This window comes from Aulostomus chinensis, chromosome 8 (assembly GCF_037954235.1).
Source record: "Aulostomus chinensis isolate RoL2024-O1b breed Wild chromosome 8, RoL_Achi_v1.0, whole genome shotgun sequence".
In the NCBI taxonomy this organism is placed as follows: Eukaryota; Metazoa; Chordata; class Actinopteri; order Syngnathiformes; family Aulostomidae; genus Aulostomus; species Aulostomus chinensis.
Window position 1 is genome coordinate 17,171,027 of NC_141327.1, and position 22,310 is coordinate 17,193,336.

Sequence of the window (22,310 nt, forward strand, 5' to 3'; positions counted from 1 at the left end):
TTGAGCTATAAAAAGGGGATTATATTTAATGGAAACAGATTTTACAACATGCCTTGACATTGTGGTTGCTGCTGCTGCTGCTTTTCAAGGAGACAAAGCATTACTGTCCCGCTGCCACTCATCGTTTACTCCATCCAAAAGGCCAAAAAAATGTAAGGTTGGGGATGTGGAGTGTATGACAAGATGGAAGTCTTTGTTCGAGGTCTGCTCATCTGGTGCCATAATAACCCTTTATGACAATCAGAGATTAAAAATTCATCCTACTAGGTGGGAGGTGGTAATTAAAATCTGCTGCTTGACACTCTTGTCCAAGGCACCATTTTTTTTTTCTTCCAAGAGTAAAGCGATGTTGTGTTCAAGGAAACACGAACATGTTAGAGTACCCTCTTAAATATATTAATAAATGCAACAGAGTATTTTTTTTAAATTTAGCTTGAATGTCAGAAATTTGCATAAAACTACAAATTTGTTCATATTATATCTGAATCTGTGTCTACAGGCATGCTTCTCGTTCGTGAGTGAGTTAACGATGGCGAGCAGGAAGTAAATTCTGTTTGTGACAGCTGGTGAGTCTCTCTAGTAATAGAGACTGACACATCCGGCTCAGTGCTCTTTATCTACGGTGAGAGTGACACCCATTGAGTGGCACCCTCACTGGCACTCACACCTCTCTCCCCTCTAATAAGCCTTGGCCTTATTCTCGCCACTCACGGCCTCCTGCTGTGGACTACAACAACATCTGACGGCCATGAGTGTACACTTTTCTTCATGCCTCTCACGTGCTAAACATATTGTGTGTGTTTCAGGTACCTTCCGTCACTCTTCCAGGGCCCTCAAGCTGTGGTTTAAACTGTCGCTGATACACCTTAACAATAGCCATGATGGAGTTATAAATGACTCTACTACAGAATGCCATGTACTAAAAATCAGGAGTTTTCCTGCAGGCAGTGTTCTATTTTTAGTCAAAGGGATTTCAAGCGCACAGGGAGCCTGAAATCAGCTATAGGAGTGTGTTAACAACCTGTTTGGACCCAAGGAAGATGACATTTTTATTTCACCTTCATCAATACAGTATTACAGAGTGGCTATGCTTGTGAGGAGTCAGGTTAGCTCGTCCTATGTGCCCCATCAGAGACTGATTATAATGACGATTGTGAAGGATATAGGCGATGTGACATTGCAGCTGTTAGCCCCTGCAGAGTGTCATCACACACATTCTGTTTAGTCAACACACACTGGCGGGGATGCCGGAATCCAAACTGCTCAGCTTCAGAGGGGGGTGCGTCTCTCTTTTCCTTCTTCTGGCCTAATTTTCGTTGTGTGTCTGCCGATTCCTCACTGTCACTCCCTTTCTCTTTTTCTCTATCTTTGTACCACATCTTTGTCTTTCTGCTCTGCTCTCTAATCTCCCCCTTTCCTTTTTTTCCCCTCCTTCCTGTTCAGCATCAAAGTAAGCCATTGCTCCTCCACAAAAACCAGCTCAAAGCTTAAATTCTCACCCGTCAAAGCTGCTTGCTTGTTTATAAGAAAAATGAGATTTTTTTCTCTGTTTGATGTGCCGAAAGACGGTTCAAGTGCAAAAAAGGAACGATATTAGCGTCATTATCTAAAATTTATTTTGCTTCGTGTCAAAAGCAGGTGATAAATCCTGTCCTGTTACTCACACTACATCAAGTAATAACAAGATGTACATCTGTGCTAGTGTGTACTACAGATACAGAAGCTCAGGAGTTCTGGAACAAAGAGTAAAAAATGTTTTGGATTCATCTCCAGGTTTATGTAACAAACTGTGCTCACTTACATGATACACACTCCTGCAAAACAGTGTGATATACATTTTACACTGCAAAGACCAAAGTCTTGACAAGTATTCACGAAGACAGGTAACATCTCAGGAGGATTAATGAGTTTCTTTTTAAGACAATATAATCTGATTTTTAGGATATTGTAAGAAACACATTTTACTTCTTGCGCTGTCAAATTATTTTAGTCATTACAAGCAAAATAATCTAAATGTTAGCACTGTATTTTTTTGCAAAAAAAATAAAATGATTGGCCTGTCCAATAAGCAGCACAGCAGCTACTATTTTCATCATCAGTTAATCTTTTTACCATAATTTTGGTGATTTGTTCGTTGTATAAAACAAATTGCTTCTTTTGTCCACCCGACAATGAAACACTCAAAGATTCTTCATTGTCTGTCATTAAAAGAAAGAAGAAGAGTAGCGGGTCCTAATATCTCAGGGTCTAGAAGTGTTCATGCTGCTCGTGGATGTTTGGTTCCCATGAAGCGCTAACACAGCCCTGTTGCTGTTCTTGTGATGTGACCTCATTATGTTAAATCAAAAGCTATCGAGAGCAGCAGAGACGGTTGAAGGACGTAACTTGGATGTGCAGTTCATTATAGTCTTGACCCCACAGTAAGCAGGACTTCATATACAGCCTCCTTCTGTCGGCCTGGCTCAGCTCCCGCTAGTGTGTGTGTGTGTGTGTGTGTGTGTGTGCAGATTGTTGTCACAGTCAATGAGAAATTATATGGAGAATGTGGTCACAGCAGCCCACTCTGAAAAGACTGTAGAATCAAATCAACAGAAGTCAGCACTTACGCTCCAAGTCAAGCTCATATGGTAACGCGCAAGGGCCAAACCTGTAATTGATTCGCCGCCATAATTGAGCTTTTCCGATTGACCTCAGGAGTGAGTGAATCCTGCTCATGTTTCCTCATATATGTCAATGCAAATGCAGACTTAATGTGTAGGTAGCAAATATGCTCTTGTGCATACAGTGCAGTCGAGTGGAAGTAGGTATTTTTTTTCACACTAATGGCATCTTTAGCACGACCGTTTCTATGGAAACCGAGTTGCCACGGAAACACTGCACGTCTCTTTGAATTAGAAATGTCTTTCTCTATCCCTCAGTCCCTCTTCCTCCATGTGTGTCTCCCTCACTTTTTTGCTATCTGGTCTCCCCCCTCCGTCTTTGACAGGCCAGCTGCTGTCAGTCAGAAAGTCTTGCGCTGTTGAAGGAGACGTGCACCACAATTGGAGGAAGTGAGGGAACGATGGGGTGGCATCTGTGCTCTCTAAGAAATTAAAAATTGGGCTGTGGTGGTGGTGGTGGGGGGGGGGGGACTTGATTTTTAATCAAAAGCAACATAGGGAAATAGGAAGGAAATGTTGAATGACATTCAAACGATAATGATGACGAGGAGGATGCTGCGAGTAGAAGAGCGAGTAGATGGAAGAAGGGCTACAAAGACTGAGCGGGAGAGAGAAACTCCTGATGAAAGGAAACAAGGAGGAGTGATTGATTTTTGCTCTCTGTGGTATCTGTGTAACCAAGCTGCCACACTTATCCAGCCTATCTAATTTATCGGTGGGACACAGACATACATGCATGCTGAAATGGATCTCTGAAAAAGAGGGTTGGAAAATTGCAACAGATTGTGAGAGCCACAGATACAAAGCGAAGAGAATGGAGTTAGTAGGGTACAAATGTGGTGTGTATCGCCCTCGTTCCCCAGGTGCTGGTGAATGTCTAAATACAGCGGAGGGGATGAGATTAATGCTGGAGGGGAAGTGAAAGGGGGTGAGGAGACACAGATCCGAGACGTGATGGAGAAAAGCGCATCATGACAAGGTTTTGAACCGTATGTCTCACACTGCATGGTGCGCTTGACTCCAATGCCTGCACTCTCACCCCGTGTGCTTGTTAAGAGAGGAAAGCAGAATTGAAAAGGCGGGGTGTATGGACGTATGGAAGCTAGATGGGAGAGGGAGACGCAGAGGAAGGAGAGAGGCCAAACATGCCTTTTGACACCATTAGAAGCTCCTGCACCTGTAGATCTGACAAGGAACAGGTAGTGATGCAGTGCAGCTTTTGACATGCAGAGATAGTGGAAGACATTTTTATCACCTGAGCTGCAATCTGCCTCCATATTTTCACATTGTAACGGTAATTTCAAATTCTCAAACCAGTGCCTGGGCCTTTCATTACCTTTAACTACAGACAGAATGACACATAAATTTGAATCCTGGTTATTATTAGAGATAATCCTCCTGATTTATGCTATTTAAATCTGGGTTCTCATTATTAGAATCAGCATTTTAATTGGCTAATGATGCCTGTTTGCTGCTTAACAAACTCAACATTTCCATATTTAACACCGTATTTACCTGCTGTTCTGATACCTTTCATGCAGTGTACAACTCTAATTCCTCTAGCGTGAGGTTATGTCACGCTCTCTCCATTTTGATGCTGGTTGTCACCTCAAATGCAAACTAGCGGGGACCCCCGGAGTTGACAAATGAACTTTCAATGCCTGTTTTAACACATTTTGAGTAGTTCTTACTAAAAATAATAAGAACAAATGTAATGACAGAAGAAGCCTAGTAACTCATATGAGAAATCATTTATGATTATTATGTGAAGCTTTTAAATTCAGTTTACTTAACCATGAGCAGTCCCCCTTAGCCTCCCTCTGACAGGGATGTATTGGCTCAAGAATAACAGAAAGCCTGTGTTGCACTCTGAAGTGTGGACTTCCAAAGGCATGAAAGGTAAAACAAAGCAATTCCATTTGTTGCACGACAAGAAATGAAGGTTTCAGTGTTTTTGGAGCTTGTTACGTGTAGGCAGGACAACTCAGGAACACAAGCCAACACAGCATGAGGGATGCAACACACAGTAACAAAGGACAACTGAGTATAATGCTGCATTCAATCAGTGAAGTTGTGTATTTCTGAATTTCCCACCCAGAAGCCATAATTGAACAGTCAACCAAGTGGTAAACTCCAAACTCTTTCAATGACTTTCCCGTGCTAACTTGCCTTTACGTCTGTTTCCTCTGTTTTGTTTTTCAGCATCATTCTTTACCTCTCGCTCACACACACAGATCTCCGTTGGTCAGCCAGGTAACTTGGCAGCCAGGTTCAGAGCTAATTGGGTAAATAGCTAGTTTGGATTGGTGGTATCAGGGCCCAATTGGAGTACAGAGCTCCCGTGTGTCAGTGATTAATTACCTGCGTTCTCTGCTGTGCTAACGGGCTTAATGAACTCCTCATGAAGGAGCTTTCCATTAGCGTGAAGGGCCAAAGTTGATGCTAAATTGACTCGCTCTAACCCCCCCCTTCCACATCTTACCAGTTGTGCTCTGACAAATTTAGTTTTTTGGGAGTTTTTTTTCCAGTCATTAATGCTGATGTGTTTATATCATTTAAGAAATCGTTTTCTCTGCACTCTGTCACATCTTTACAAACCAGTTTTCTGCAGATCTCCCTTCGTCTGTTGTGTTCACTTTGGTCACTCAGTGGCATGACAAGGCTTAGGGCTTGACTGACATGATGTGAGCATCAGATGCTACAGTGGGAGATTGAATCAGACAATTAACTGTATCTTCCTCACGGTGCACATTGTGATGATAGCAGGGGAGTGGTGGAGAAGGCTGGAGGCAAAAACCAGTATTTTGTGCCTACTTAGAAGCCTGTGTGTGTGTGTGTGTGTGTGTGTGAGAGAGAGAGAGAGAGAGAGAGAGAGAGAGAGAGTGTTTGCAAGACAACCAGATTAATTTGTTCTAATTAGACATTCAGTTGGTGATTATGTTTCAGTAGCTAGCGGTGCAGAATTGAAGACATGGAAGAGTCTTTTGGAGAAGATAATGGAAATCCTCTGGTGCTTTAATGAAGTCCATATTTCGGCTTTACTACACCTGGTTCCAGCAAGACGGGAATGATGGCCTTCTTTTTTCCCCTCACATCTGAATTAAGTCTGTCAGATTAGGATTTTACACTGTAATCTGTAGAAACGTTAAATGAAATGCCACCAGTCACAGTCATCCTCAGAATTCTTCATTGAATTTGTTTTCTTTTGCACTCCAAATACACCGCACAACGTCTCATGAAACCTTCATAAGATGCACAATAAAATTTTTCATGCATTACCTTGCGAGATGAGAACATGAAGTAAAATGCGAACTTTCCTTTCATTCAGTTGGAAGAGCAATATTCATTTATGGCAATGCACTGGTTAAAGTTTGGTTAGATTCAGGCAGAAGTTAGGGTGGTGGAAAGGTCAGGGTTAAGGTTATAATACAAACAAATAGATTAAAACCAAATGAAAATGTCCCAATATCTTTTTAACAATTACACCAAGTACAAAAAGTGATTGAGAACATCCTGAACCACAGCCGTACAGTAGCTTATGAAAAAAACAATGACATGACCTAATGGACTGCGTGTTATTTGGAACATTATCACGTGTGTATCATAACCATTCGATTTATTTTTTAAGAAATATCAGAGTTATTGTCAATACTCAGATACACTGGCATCCCTTATTCGATCGGGTTTCTGTGGAGTCGCTATTGACCGACTCCTCTGCTAAGCAAAATATAATAAAACAAATCTGTTAAATTTTGCATTTTGTCTGAGTTCTCCCATGTTAAGGTTTGAAACCATCCAGCGAGCAGCTGACCTGAGATAGACATCAGACAAAATTAGTGGTTTGGTTTTTTTGACCAAAAGGGTTTTAGTTTAACCTCAAAGTGAACGTATTAATTGAGTCAAAAAGGGACAGGCGTGAAAAGTTAATCATTAATCAGTAGCGAAATTCGTGTGAGTTGCAGCTCTTACTTGCTTATGGATCGTAAAATGTTCTGTTTAGATCCGTATAAATCATAGTAATCATACTTATGAGTAGCAGGCACTTGTATATCGTCTGATGGTTATATTTGCTATTGGCTCTCAACAGCTGCGGGTCATGTTTGTCTCAGCAGTCAGAGAAAACAAAGGTACAGTGCAGGTGTCCTGCTCAGTCCTCCAGAAAGCCTCTTGGCATATTTGCACCTCATAATGACAGAAAACAATGGAGTGTTAAATACAATAATTGAAACTGACTCTCCAAATCAAGTTGAAGTACCAAGTGGAGTACCACACAGGGACTTTTATTGTCTGAGTGAAGGCAGCCACCTCCTCCAAGTCTGTCAGCAATGAGCTAACGCTCTCCAAACATAAGCCATGTGGCTCTTTGCCTTGCTCATTTCTTCAGCCAGCGATTTAGCCGCTTTCTCCCCACTTGTCATTGTTAGTGAGTGTCGTATCATCTCAACAGATCAGGATAAACCTGACTCATCAAGACAACATGTGAGTATGAGGCACAGCTGGCAGATGTTGGGTTGGCAATAGATAAGTGCTTTGCAAATGTTTACCTCCACCAGGGAACTTGTGTTGTCTGACAGGGTTAGGGCTATCATTCAGGGAGCTTTGGGGGGGTAGAGCATGGGTCAAAGATGCACTCCTGAGGACAGATATATTCAGATCAGAATCACTGTGTGGATGCACTGGACTTTTTTGTTGTTGTTAACAATGTGAAATAGAGCGTTCAGTTGGGTGTTCAGAGTCTACAGTGGGTGAAGGAATTAAACTGCTGCCTCCTGATATTTCTGTTTAACTCTCAAACTTCACTCTTCACACTTATTTTGTGCCAGGCAAATTTGTCTTCTTTTTCTTTTTTTTTAACATAACTTTATACATATAAAGACTCATTTTCATTTCATAAGCTTGCAGGTAAATTCCAACTGCCCCATATGCTCCAATATAAAGTTAGACCAGGTTTTTCAGGTGGGAGACCTCCAAAACTCATTTTTTTCTCACATTTCCACACCACAAACAAAGAAGTGATTGACATTGCATTCAATTTCAGTGTATGAAACTTACGGTGATAGCAGGTAGTTGGTGAGTAAGAAGCCTGAGCTGGAGAGGCATTTCTCAGCTGAATCCTTGTCTCGTTCAGCACAAACTAAGCAGTTGGCATCACCGCGGCAACCACTGACTGCACTTGCATCCTCTCAGCTGATTCAGATCAGTTGAATAGGCTGCGTTCCTGAGGTCTGGGGTGTTTATCAAACTAAAACTGCTGTGTGGAGTCATGTTATTATTTCCGCATGAATCATTTTAAGTCATAACCTGGAATCAGTTACTTAACCTGTCTACTCTGTGTATGAGAACATTGTTGCTGCTCTCATTCAGTAGACTCAAACACAGATGTTTCAATCACACAGTGGCTTGATATGTTCATTTTCATAAAACTATAAAACATTCAGTTACTCTTGTGTATTGGGATCTTCGTTCATTTCGCAGGGAATCTTAACATGGATGTTAGCGGAAGTCTGAGCTTTCTGAGTTCTCCTCTACTGTTTGAAAATGTGAGGATTTACCTCCAAAACAGAAAAGAGTGGCTTCCATTTTACTACGTACCTCAGAGCGTCTGTTGTAATGAACAATTCTACAATTCTCCAATCTCATTTAGCAGACGCTTTTGTCCAAAGCGACGTACAACACAAGCAAGAATTCAGACTTAAGGAAAAACCCATAGTCAGCGCAAAAGTGCTTCAGTTGTGATTTGGTCACAGGTACTGCCATCTAGTGGCAGAAGAAGTGTCACCCCCCCTTTTTTTTTTTTTGACAAACATACAACATCACACAACACAGTTAGTGCTACATAATCACTAAGTGCTGGGTCTTGGACCCTCTGACTTATTCTACCCCACAGGACAAAGAGGAGAAGAGTCAGGTTAAGTGCCTCGGTGCTCTCTGAACAACTGAGTCTTCAATTGTCTCTTAAAAGTAGAAAGGGACTCAGCAGAACGCACAGAGTTCGGTAGTTCGTTCCACCATTTGGGAACAACAGAAGAGAAGAGTCTGGCTAGGGATTTGGAGCAGCGCTGGGCTGGAAGCACCAGGCGTCTTTCGCATGCAGAGCGTAGTGGGCGAGAAGGAGAGTAGACCTGGATCAGGGATTCCAGGTAGGCTGGAGCCGTTCTTGTGATTGTTTTGTAAGCCAAGAGAAGTGCCTTGAATTTGATCCTGGCTGCCACTGGAAGCCAGTGAAGAGAAACCAGCAGCGGGGTGACATGTGCCCTTTTGGGCTGGTTGAAGACCAGACGTGCTGCTGCATTCTGGATCATCTGCAGAGGCTTGAATGAGCATGCAGGGAGGCCTGCCAGAAGAGAGTTGCAGTAGTCAATGCGTGAGATGACAAGAGCCTGAACCAGAATCTGTGTGGTCTGTTGGGTCAGGAAGGGTCTGATCAATAGTCTCTCCTCAAGACTAATCTTTGAAGCTCAACAGTCTGAAAATGTTGTCATTCTTAAAATTATGAAAATGACTGAGGCTAAATCAGAAGTTTGACCAGCAGGCAAGAGGAAACGCCATTAAAATATCTCAACCTAGTTAATATTTTTGGGAGCATGAAAGTGCTCTCAACTCTCAGGACAACCTGCCAAAAGTGACATTTTTCCTCAGGGTGCACCAGGAGGAAAGCGCATGGTGAGCTTAAAATGGAAAGTCATTTAGAATGCCTGAGTTGAAAATGTGCTGGGTAAATTTAATGGCAATTGAAGACATCAGTATTTGTTGTGCTCAGGAGTTAATTAGGCGTTTAATCGGAACGTGCTATGAAAAGACGGATTAAAGAGTCAAAAAAATGTGCATGATGTTACGTTTATTAGATTTCAGATATCTTGTGATATACCAAAAGCATTGGTACTCGACTAATGATCAGAGGAGGTCACCAAAATGAAGGAATATTACCATGAACATCACTGGCATTTGGGCAATAAAGCTGCGCATCAAAGTGCCAAACAGACCAGCTGGTGTACAACATGTTGTATTTCTTTCTTCGACTGATCGCACACATCTGGTACCAGTGGTAAATAGTCATATTACCAAATATGCAGATGCCAGTTAGTTTTGTTGGGCTGAAATATAGTGCAGCTTTTTAGTAGCTACAAGATAATTAGCATGATTTGATTTGTGGAGTCTGTTCACACTGGGAGAGAGGTTCCTTCACTGGTGCAAGATTATACTGATGTTTTATCACCTCCGATTCATATGAATAGGATGGAAAACATATTCGAAATTTCTCAAATTATAATCCATTTGATAAAAATCCCCAAAATGACCATTACGTTAAATAAGTCTGAACAAAAAGTGAATATTATGATCAAAATGGGATTTATTTTTATTAAACTATTTCAACAGCAGGAAATGTCATAATGTCTCCCTGAACGGGAAACATGTTAAAGCAAATAATAAATGATATGGGATCCGAATATTTGAGTTTGAGTTTAATTACTGACACTGAGAGCTTTGAAGGAGCTGCAGAGATATTTTTGTTGTGCAAAAGCTTGTTTCAGATGTTGCTTTCTCCCCTCTGGAGTTATACAGCAGCATTTGAAGCTCCCTCTTAGAGTGCGTGTGTGTGTGTGTGTGTGTGTGTGTGTGTGTGTGTGTGTGTTTACGAGTTCTGACTGTGCTTCACATTTGTAAATTTGAGATGATTCATGTGAATACTTGTACTTTTCATGAACAAACATTTGCTTTTTTTTGTTCGTTTTTAGTGTGTGTGTGTGTGTGTGTGTGTGTGTGTGTGTGTGTGTGTGTGTGTATGTGTGTGTTCTTTTGTAGTGAATTTTGAATTTAATTCCAGAGGAGCTTGCAGGCTCTGGTCAGTGGGTTTTTGGGGTAATCAGATTGTTCCTCATTCATGTTTTTAATGTATAGTATGTCTGCTTCTTCTGGTTTTCATGTAAATGTTTCTGATCTTGACCCTCATGCAGGAGGACCATTCAAGCTGCATTAATGAAATAAAACCCAAAGAGCTTCAAATGTTCTAGCTCACCGTGTTTCATCTATCTTCTCCTCCAGTGGAGCCTCGTAACTAGAGGAGGGTCCAGTATAGGGACCTGCATCGCTCCACTGGATGCTGTGGGAGTGAATCATATTTCATCGCTTCAGAAATCATTTCCTCGACAAAAATAGCAAGGGTAATTCAATGAGAACATTATGGGATGTTTAAAATGAAGTGTACTGAATGGAGCCGGGAAGCAGACTTGGAAACAGGGTCATTGATAATTAAACAGCAGAATATGAGATTAATTAACACATGGCGTGCGTTTGATTAGAAACATGATGATGAAGCACATCGGGCTCAAACTTAGGAGGATTGACAGCAGCGCCAGCACTCCGAATGTGAGGAGCAGAGATAGACAGAGAGAGGAAGATGAAAGGTGGAGAAAGACGAGTGTGATGAAGTGGAAAAGCTGAGTGTTGGAGGGAACGATGCGTACGCTGCTGTATGCATGTGTGTTAGTGTGTGTGTGTGTGTGTGTGTGTGTGTGTGTGTGTGTGTGTGCATGCTCAAATGTGTTTGCGAGTCCCTGACTGTGAGTTCTAAGGCCTGTTTTCTCAAGCGAGACTCCTCTCTATCTCTCTCAGCCTTAACAGCCACCCCTTCTCTTGCTCTCCCTTTCTTCTTTGTCTGTCTCTCTCTCTTTCTCTCTCCCCCCTCTGTCTCTCCACCCTCCAATCCTCTCCCACCAGGGCTTGTTGAGCAATGGGCCGATATGTCGCTCTTCCTCTGCAAATCTAATTGGAGACAGGCTTTCATTGGCATGACATGGAGATGAGTTGCCAAATCCTTTCAGCCCTCCTGCTTGAGGCTTGCTCGCCTTGTACAGTACTGCACACTGACGCAGCAGCTGCAGCCGCAGTAGCAGCCTCAGTGCTGGCTGCATCCAAACAAGTGTCCATGGCGATCCGAGCCAAATCAAATGCACCCAATGCTCAGTGTCTTAATGAGTTTACATCACGCGGCAGCTCCTGACGCTTCACTGGCAGATGTGTATCATTTAAATATCTGACACTGACCAGGACAGACAGTAGAGATCAATCTGCAAAATCATAAAACTTTGCTGTTTATTCACACAAATGAGTGTGTGCACGATGTACTGTGTATTTTTTGTCATCCGTTGAGTCTCCAGTGGGTTCATTGAGAGTGTGTCTGGTGCAGCACTGCCTAGCATGTGAGCACGCTGAAGGTTTTACTCATGTCAGGCAGCGCTACGGGAGCCTAGGGAGCAGCGATGAGACACAGAGGTTTGTGTTACTAAGCTTGCTCTCTGGTGCCATATCTGCACAAAGGTTGAATAATAACTCTCAAGTGATTCACTTGCTTTTGGGTGCTAATTCATACCACTAACTGTTGCAGAGTCACTACCACAGACTATTTTGAGCTTCCTATGCTGAAGCTGAAACACCAAAGCAGCGTTTGAAGTGACATAATGCACAGTCCATTAATTGGAAATGACCGGCTTTATAAAAAAAAAAGTTTATTTGAAAGTACATCAGTGGAATACGATATTCTTTATTCATGAATTTATACGATTGTTTTTATTAAAGTGCAGGGCTATCCTGTAAAACAACAAAAGATGTATGCATATTTTTATGTCAACGAGAGAGTCACAATAAAATAAAATGTATTAAAGACTTGAAACTATTTGGTCTCTCCATATTCCCCCAGAATATTCTTAGTCTTGCTCTTGTCTGAAGTAGTGTTTCTTTACTACTCAACACTGTTAACTTGTGTTGACATCTTCCAACGGGGTAATGTGATCAACAGCGTCTCTGAACGTCTGATGGCAGGATAACTCAAAAGGTTCTGCAAAAGATTTTGATGAAATTTGTGAGGATCATTTCGTCTCACTCATGAAATTTACCTGTTCAGAAATGTGGCCTGATGCACAGAGACACCAGGCTGCAGAACAGATGTGTGCATCAGAACATTTCATGACTGAAACCCATCAAGCCCAGTCTTTAAAGGTGTCATAGATGACAATTATACCTCCTGGTCAGTAGGCGGCAGAAGTAGGCAACTCACTCTTGCCGCATTTCTAATGGTTGCCTGCTTGATAAAACTAACCACATATCGTCAGAGGTGGAATAGCAGGAAAGGGCCAGACATCATAGTCAATGAGGGTTTACTTCATTTATTTTCTTTAAATTGTCCGTCTATAACCTTTAACCCCAATTCTAGGAATCTGGCTGATTTTAGTATCAGGTACAATTGTTCAACGTGCAGTTGTAGGGGGACCAGCACAAAAAGAAGTTTATCTCAAAAGACTTTCTGCCAGAAAACCTGTAAAACATGATGAATGTTGTGAACCGTTATATTTGAACCCAAATCCTGACAGTTTTTTTTTAAACAAGTAGTTTTGTTGCCTTAACTTAACCAGGTTTGCTTCAATTGACGCCGTTGTCGACATGTGTGTGTTCGTTTATGTGGGACATTTAGATTCTGTGGAGCTGCAGGACAGAGCCCTGATCAAATTTCAACAAAAATCATATTCAGACAGAATGCAGAAAGAGAAAACTCTCAAACCTATCTATATATATATATATATAAAACAAACAACAACAAAAAGGAAAAGGTGTCCACAATTGCAGCCAAAAGCCCCATGTAGTGAGGCTTAAGAAAATAAAATTGAAATGTCTAATTGCCATAATCTTGAGTGATATTACAATTCTGATTTGATGTGTGATGTAGGAGGGAATGTCAACTTTCACATCATTCTTCTCGTTTTCATCGCAAAAAAAACAGTTCAGCTGCTAATATTGGGATTTTTTTCTGAATCAGCCCTACCATGCAGTGTCCTGGGTGAGGCTCCAGAGTGCTAACAAACTGCTGAATTGCTCATGGATTATGTCACTATTTCTCCTTCGTCACCAGCTTTACTTAAAGTTTTCTGTCATGAACAAGCTTTCTGAGTGAGAAGCGTTTGAGTTCAGTTCAGCTCACATGGCTGCTAAAGAAGTTTGCCTGTAAACTGCACACGTACTCGAACTTACCTGCAATACATCTGACTCTTTTTTTGTGATTTCTAAAAAAAAACAGTGTTTTATATAAAAAAAACGGAGGCTTTTATCAGACTGCAACTGAAAGAAAAAGAGTAACAGCACAAAAAAACAAAAAAAAGGGTGACAAACAACTTAGTTGGCCTCGTGGTCGAGTTGTGTTGGCGATGTGAGACGACAGCAAAGAGAGCAAGCAGGGCAGCAAGCAGGGCAGCAAGGCGGCAGCTCCGATAATGACACACACAGACTGTGCCCTACAGGACGCTTCATGCTGCTGCGATGTGGAGCTGTAGGACATTAAAACAGAGTGGAGAGAGGAAAAAGACAAGGGTGAAGAGGGGGGGCTTGGGGGGGGGGGTCAAAGACAGAGAACAAATCCTGACACTAATGCCATGTGAATAAAGTGGAGAAATTAAATAGGAGTGATTGGGATATGAAAGAGAAGGGAGAATGAGACGATGATTAGCTATAATCTGAGAAGGAGAGAATGAAGTACGGAGTGCCCTCACGATCCTCCTTAATGGCAGGTTTGGTTTCACAAGTGATTACACCACCCAGAGCACACTTTTGGAGAGAAAGAAAGTGGAAAGAGTGATAGCAAGACAATGATGGACTTAAAGGGGCTGAGCGAGTAATTGAGAGTGTACAAATGAGAGGAAATGAATAATCAAGACTCGGAGCTGCAGACTAACCCCGTAAAGGAGGTGGCGTCCGCATGTGACGCCAGCTGGAAATGTCACCCAGAATTATGTAAAGGTGAGCTGTGAAAACTCAACATTTAAGGGTTGGTTCAACACTCGCACGCACACACGCCTAGACTCTAGCGGTGGCGTATGGATCGGCTCTTTTCACAGCAACAGCTCAAGCTGATTCATTTTCTAGAAGGTAGCACCAGTTTCTCTTGCAGTGATGAATCAGTATTCTTCTCCTGCATCCTCATATAGCTCTATACTATATTACAGCTACTGAAATGTGACTGATTGTAAAAGTTTTGTTGTTCTTTTTGATGTCTGATGGTCACATCAAGAGTGTGGATATGGATGGTTTTGACTCGAAGGGAAACTCCGATTTATGACTAATCTTTTTTTTCAAATGTTTTGCCCTTGTTGCTCAAGAGGTTTCGATTAAAGGCGCCAGTGCCGTTGATAGTATCGGTGGATTATCCACAATCACATTTATTGGATTATAAATTTGTACACATTCTTTGATATTACTTGCTGAAATGATTTGGTGGCATTTTATGGTTTCATTGACAAATCATCCGAAATCTCCCATATAGTATTTGCATAAAAGTAAGACCCTGAGAGCGCAGTTTTTGACAAACGTTACTCCAACAGGAAGAACCAGTGTTTTTGTTGTGATTATCAATGGCCATGGATTAATCCCCTTTAGAATGTTACACTTGGGTAATGGAAACGACTGGATTCACAGATGGAATAACTAGAGTGCAACAAGAGAGCACATACCTACACTAAGGCCAGTGAAAGCAAATGCTGCTTTTAAAGGATTTGCACCGAAATTTAATGGATTGCCACCATTCATTCAAGACTTATGATAACCAGCCTGGTAGTTTTTGCGTAATCCTACTGACAAATGCACAAATGGCACCAAAAACACAAGGCACAAGTTATAATGTCAGTGTAAATTACAGACCGCACTCGTTTTTATGTTTCATTTAAATGTAATGGCTGATATGCTCAAACATTAATGGATTTTGACAAAGCGTAAGGTTAGCGGCGTATGGTGGATTAGCTCATACGTGAAAATGCCTTCATTAGCGTCATGCGCTCACTATGGTTGAAACGTCAGACCCTCACTCTGCACACCCACGCGCCTGTGTGCGCGCGTGTACACACACACGCGCACACACACACACGCATACATTACCTCTCCTCCCCCACTCACTTCCACACTGCCAGTCCCTTCTTCGTCACTTGACGCTGCACTGTTATTATTTCATTACAATGAAGAGTAGGTAACAGTTCATTTCTGTCCCTGTGGGGGGAAAAGGGGGAGATGGGCTTTGATGTACAGAGGCAGGAGCACACCTACTAACCCGAGCAACACTCAGCCTCCTGGATGGCTAACAAGTATGGCTGATTGCGCACATGGATGCACACGCATAATTATGTGAATGCATGCACATGAACATCATATCGCTAACATATATACGAAGTGCAGAGTTTCTCTCATGTACACCGGGGAGCATTTATGTTTGAAAAATAATTGATTCAAAAGGAGGATCTTTAGACATCCGGTATAATACAGTTGAAAGCAATAGTTTTGCTTGATTTGTTGCCTTTACTGGGTTTAATGAGAAGATAAATATCATTCTGATGAAAGTGTGTGAGTATGTTTAGCCTAGCTTAGCATAAAAACTGGATCAAAGACAGCTACTTGGGCCCTCTCCAAACTTTACAGGGAGTTCTGTGCTGAATGTGGTGATTGTGAGTAGGATCCTGTAATCTTGTTGCTGTGAGGTTGCCAAGTTTCAATATCACAGAGACAGAAACCAGAAGCTGTATCTGGCAACCTGCATTATAGCTGGAGATGATGCGCGTGCATGCACACACACACACACAGACACACACACACACACACACAACTGTTGTTAGTCAAGAAGCAGCTCGAACAAATAAATTCCTTCTATGAAAATCCTAAATATATTCCGTGACAGTTTGAAATATGTTGGTTTGTGTTTTTATTCTCTTTAAGAATTTCGACTCTCCTTTTGCATAAGTGCAGTTTGATGTGCACTTTGAAGTATCACGTTAGAAAAGGTTGATGGAAACAAGAAAAATATTTTTTTTTTAAAAATCCTTAAAAAAATATACTCCCTTGAGATGGTCTTTTTTTGCAAACCGGGTGTTAAAAACTCCATCCACTCACATGGCCCGCCAGCTATTTCTGCTGCTGGCATCTCTCCTGATATTCCCAAAATTCCCGGACAGCATGGGACAGGTCCTATACTATCCAGCACAAGAAAAACAAAACAAAAACAAAACACTGACAACAGAAAGTACTTCCTCAGGACCTCTCATCATTTTTCACTAATAGAAGTTCACGACCACCTCTTACTCTTCTGTAGTGTGTTACAGTCAATCCTAGTCATACGGCCAGCTTCTGACAAAGATATGTATTGCATGATTTAATAGTGCTTAATTTTCATTTCCCGTTTGCAAGATTTCCAGAGTTTGCTTTAAATTTTCCTGACAATTAAATGGAAATACAGCTCGCTCTCCTCCCTGCTTCTGGAGTTTATGTTAAGCTAAGCTGTGTGATTCTTCAGAATTTCCTCAAAACGCTGCATTACAGAGCAAAGCAGCAGTAAAAAAGCCATCAGTGTGATATCAGCACCGCCAGTCATCTCACTCATTCACTAAGAAGACCCCTAACACGATGCTGTTCTCATTTCTGCCCCTCTGACACGTCGCCTCCAGTCACTTACACTCATGAATAATCCACCCCGACTTCCATGTCCTGATGAGTTGCTTAGCGGTTTTACATGGGTGGCTGACCTGCCCTGATTCATGGCACCAGACATTAGGCTCTTCCCTCCTCTCCTCCTCTCTCCTCAGAGAAGGAATGACAGGGTCTGTCTGTCCACATACATGGTGCCCTACATTAGAAAGAGTGTGTCATTGAACCAGGTGGTTGGTTCCCTCCTTAGCATGCTGAAGATGGTAACCTAGCTCAATTGGGGCTCCTTGATAAGTCACCTTGTCCGTATTTAATATCCACTGTTTTTTTTTTTCTGATATTGCAAGGAAGAGAAAAATGCTGCTTAAAAATCATGAATACAACATGTGTAAAAACACATTCAAGCACACATCGAATTTTGCGTCATTGCAAAGAATGAAATGAGAAAAGACAACTCCAAGCTAGAAACATGACTATATTTGCTCCTGAGGCTTGGACACACTCCACAATCATCTACGCTCTACCTTCCAGTTCTCTCTCATGATGTATGACTCATGACCTTGTTTGCTGATTGGCTTTGTGTCTCTGGTTTCCAGGACGACCACTCCATGTTTTTCCAGTTTGGTCCATCCATTGAGCAGCAGGCCTCTGTCATGTTGAACATCATGGAGGAGTATGACTGGTACATCTTCTCCATAGTCACCACATACTACCCTGGCTACCAGGACTTTGTCAACAAGGTAAACAAAGATGCGTGTGGGCTCTCTGGTAAATGTCATACATGAGTTGTGTTTATACAGCGTGTGTTTATATGAATGTATACGTTTATTATGTGGCACAGACACAGCAGGTGGATGTGCATATGTCGATGCTCTTCACTCGAAAAAACCAAGAATAATGAGCATCAGGATCATCGGGAGTTGTTGTCGTATGGGAATTCATTACAATACTGAGTTCTCCTTGATTTAAAATAAACTGATAGGATGATTTTTTTTCAGTTTTGTTTATCACTACATGAGTGGAGTGTATGTGTAAATGATTAAATGACCTGAACCAAGCTGGGGATCAGCAGCATCTGATATAAGTGGGTAGTGAATTCCATTTTCTGATTGCTTTAATGGAAAAAGGCAGATTGGCTGAACATTTCTTTTTGAATGCAGCCTCTCACAGTGCAGCTTGAGCCTCTTTATCTCCAAGACTGAGCAAAGACGGTTTAAAGAGCCTGGCATGAGATCCTGGATAACTTTGAACATCTGACATCCAGATGAAATGAACATAAAGTTACAGCAGTGACACTGTTTTGGCTTTAAACAAAGTTGGAATAACAATCTGGTTTCACTGAATGAAAAATGTACATTAAATTATAAATGAGGAGACATTTTCTGTACTGTTTTTTTTCCTATAACTATTTACTTGAAGGAGTAGAGAAATTGTTTCCAGTGATTGTAACATTTTCCTATGTGTGTAGTAATGGCCCTGCATGCAGCAAATATCATGGGACATTGAAGCAGAAAATCTAAAAATCGCAGTTACAAATTCAACAGGACAGAGGAAGCTTGAGAACAGAGGAAACGCTAAAGAAAGTGTTTAGTTTCTTACTGGATACGCCACCTAAATATCACTACACCGAAGGGCACCTGGCCCTTAGATGGTAATGGGAGATGTGTTTTTTCACTCAAAACACACCTCAAATTATTTATTTAATTATTGGCAAGCCATTTGCATCTTTTTGCTAATTTGAATGAATTGGACACACCCCAAATGCACTTGTGCCATGTGCCTTCAACCGTGTGCTTTCGTTCGATTATATCGATGTCTTTCTTTCTACTCTCAAGGTCCGCAGCACCATCGAGAATAGTTTTGTGGGCTGGGAGCTAGAAGAGGTCCTTCTCCTGGACATGTCAGTGGATGACGGAGATTCCAAGATCCAGAACCAGCTGAAGAAACTCCAGAGTCCCGTCATCCTGCTCTACTGCACAAGAGAGGAGGCTTCCACCATCTTTGAGGTGGCTCATTCTGTGGGACTGACAGGTTATGGCTTCACCTGGATTGTGCCGTCGCTCGTGGCTGGAGATGCAGACCACGTCCCTGCTGTTTTTCCTACAGGTACACACAAACGCCAGATCAGTCGGAGGCGTTACTAACATTCCAGGGTTTAAATATTAATATGATAATAATTTTCCAAACCTACCTGTGCTTCCAATATGGTTGCTAAACTTGGAAATGGTAAAATCATTAGTTTTCATGATAAAAGCGTTAACTAAACTTCCAGTTTTGAAAAGACAGAAAGGTCAGAATTGGCTCCCTAATTGAACATTTTTTTTCAGGAGATATTTATAAGAAGTTGCAAACTCATGGATCATTTGTTCGTGAGCCTCAGGGGCTAAATAGAGATCTCATTTGTTCGTTGCATTATTCCAATTGTTCACTAAGGTGCGACGTGCAGCTAATTAAAAGAAGCAAGTTCAAGCCAAATGTCATATTGTGTTCCGAGTGTAACACTGAGTGTGATGCTTTATCAGTTGCAGAGTAAACAAATGGGACCAAGAGACTCCCTCTTTCACACGTGTAGCACACAGGAGGAGAAGTAGTCCCTCTGGCTTAGAAGAGGGGCGGCGACCGGGTGCAGCGTGCAGGAGATAATATATGATGCAAAAAGCACGCTGTGATTACATGTCTCCTCACATTTACAGACTTTCTCCTTGGCGTCTCCGTTTCAATGGTGCCACCTGAACTGTGCATCGGTACTAATCGGTATTGCACACGTGCAGATAACGTGATGTCTTTTTATTGACACAATTTGCCTTGTTGACTGTCATCGGCCTGTTTGTTTATTTAGCAGGGACAACGTGGCGTCATTGACTGTCCCTGAGTTTCCTAAATAGCTAGATTTCATCTGCATTTGATGGGAAGGAGAATCTGAAGAATTATGGCATCCGATTTTTAAATTCTTACTTCTTGTTGGTACACGCGTTCGATGAAAAACGACATCATATAAAGCTACAGTGAATACACTCCGCGTCATGCAAATAAAACATTTTGCTAATATAACAGAAAAAAAGTGATACTGGTTACGTGATTGCCAGATCGTAGCCATGATTTCATTAGCAATTCAAACCCAAGGGATTTAGAACATTGCCTCTCAGCAAATAAGGTTGTATTACTTTAACCTTTTTTTTCATTGATTTGAAAAAAATTGTGGACTTAAATTTGTCTGATTGAATTTTAGCTCAATCAAAGACATTTTAAGATAGTGATTTTTCTCAAAGAGTATTCTTTATTTTCTTTGAATGAAAGGGGAATGAATAACATTACGTTGGTATCGACAGAAGCTGTTCCTCTTCCACTAATTTGAAATACTGTATATTTATCAGTCACACATCTCCAGTCATTGATTTTTATCAATATCAAGTACTTTTGATTTAATCTTATGCAATATATTGTGTCAGGATCAGCATCCCACCTGGAAAGACTATTTCCTCTGTTGTCCAGCAAGATGCTGAAATCTATATAACGCTTTGATGTGGTAAAACCTTTAAAGGGGAATTTGGGTTAAAAAAAAGACAGATGGGCTTGTTTACACATATGCAAATGCTCCCTGGGTTTATTTGCACTGCTCTGTGCCAGTCAGTGGTAGATGGTGCATACTAATCCCTGTTAACCTCAAGTAAGTGAGTTTGTCATTTGTTTTGGAGGGGAATTCAGTCCTGATAATTATACATTATACTCAAATATTCTCACAAATAAAACAAAACGCAGCCGGCTCACGCTTAATTCTACCAGGTCTAATAATAGTCCAGGTTTTAACATCACAGTTTTTGTGATGTAATCAGACCAGACAGGAAAAACACACCTTTGTCGTTTTGACGCGTCTCCTCCTGGCAACCCTCCACTGACCAAACATGTTACTTCATGTGAAATATTTGCTTCAGCAGGCAAATACAACAATCGCACTTTAACCTGTTAAGGAATATCGTGACAACACTCAGGCAGGCTGAAAAAAAAAAAAGAAGAAGCAGTTTTGCCTTTTTTTTCCTCTAGATTTCAAATGTGAACATATAATCCAAACCAGTCAAGGACAATGACCCGAAAACACAGTTGTTTATGGGTGTAACCAGCAGTTGCTCATGCTTGGAAAGCCAAGCATAGCAAAATATGCGGAGGATGCCCCCAATCTCCACCAAGGCGCATGTTCAACTAGGTTTTTCATCCTGTCTTCATCAGTATGACTGCAGCAGGGTTAACAGCTTCACTTTGGCTCAAAATAGCATCGATATGAGTGCATATAATTGTGTTTTTTCTCAGTGTTTTGCCACATTTTAGCCTCTTCTAAAGTCTTATCATTTTGTATATCTTTTCCCCCTCTGGCTATTTTTCATTTCTATCTCTCTCACTGCCTTTTCATCTTTCTCCATATTTCTTTTTTACTTCTTCATTTTTCCCTTCCTTTCACCTCTCTCTTTTACACCTCTCTCTCTCTTGCACCTCTCTCTCTCTTACACCTCTCTCTCTCTCTCTCTCTCTCTCTCTCTCTCTCTCTCTCTCTCTCATACACCTCTCTCTCTCCATGTTTTGTTTTGTTTTTTCCCAGGACTTATCTCTGTGTCATATGATGAATGGGACTACAACATCGAGGCCAGGGTACGTGATGCAGTGGCTGTCATTGCCACGGCGACCTCCACCATGATACTGGACCGGGGGCCACACACCCTGCTGAAGTCAAGCTGCCTTGGGACGCTTGACAAAAAGAGCTCCAACACTGGCCACTCCAAGGAAATACTGAAGTGAGTTACTGCTGGAGGGATCAATGGTATTGGTGATGCAGAGTGAAGATTAAATCAACTTTATTGTCATTGTGCAGAGTACACACACAGTGTCAATGAAATGTTGTCCCCATGCAGATACTACAGTACATCATGATCGATGGTAACCTTAAAAATGTGTAATAAACTGATAGAGAAATGGACCCTCTACCAAAGCCTGTCCCCAACACCAATCATCGCTTAGCAACTGGAACATGCATGCAGCTGTTACAGCGATTGTTCACTCAATTGGTCTGTTTTGCCTTTCGCTCAAAAATAGATGTCCTGAGGTCAAGAAGATGTTTTTTCACTGCTACATCACTTCTTTGTGAGTCTAGAATGCAGGAGGAACTAGCCAGCGAACGAGCTTTGACCAAGGAAGAAACCATTAGATTTGAGG

At 41.5% G+C, this 22,310-nt stretch overlaps 1 protein-coding gene across 4 annotated transcripts in view; it reads left to right on the top strand.

The window, feature by feature from the left end:
- Nucleotides 1–22,310, top strand: part of grin2bb (glutamate receptor, ionotropic, N-methyl D-aspartate 2B, genome duplicate b) — a 102,430-nt gene that overhangs the window by 36,967 nt on the left and 43,153 nt on the right. For all 4 annotated transcript variants that reach the window (XM_086211332.1, XM_086211335.1, XM_086211333.1 and 1 more), the window contains exons 4-6: nucleotides 17,705–17,848; nucleotides 18,944–19,214; nucleotides 21,700–21,892. In XM_086211332.1, coding sequence (XP_086067458.1) covers nucleotides 17,705–17,848; nucleotides 18,944–19,214; nucleotides 21,700–21,892 — 608 coding nt within the window. The remainder of the gene's footprint in view (nucleotides 1–17,704; nucleotides 17,849–18,943; nucleotides 19,215–21,699; nucleotides 21,893–22,310) is intronic.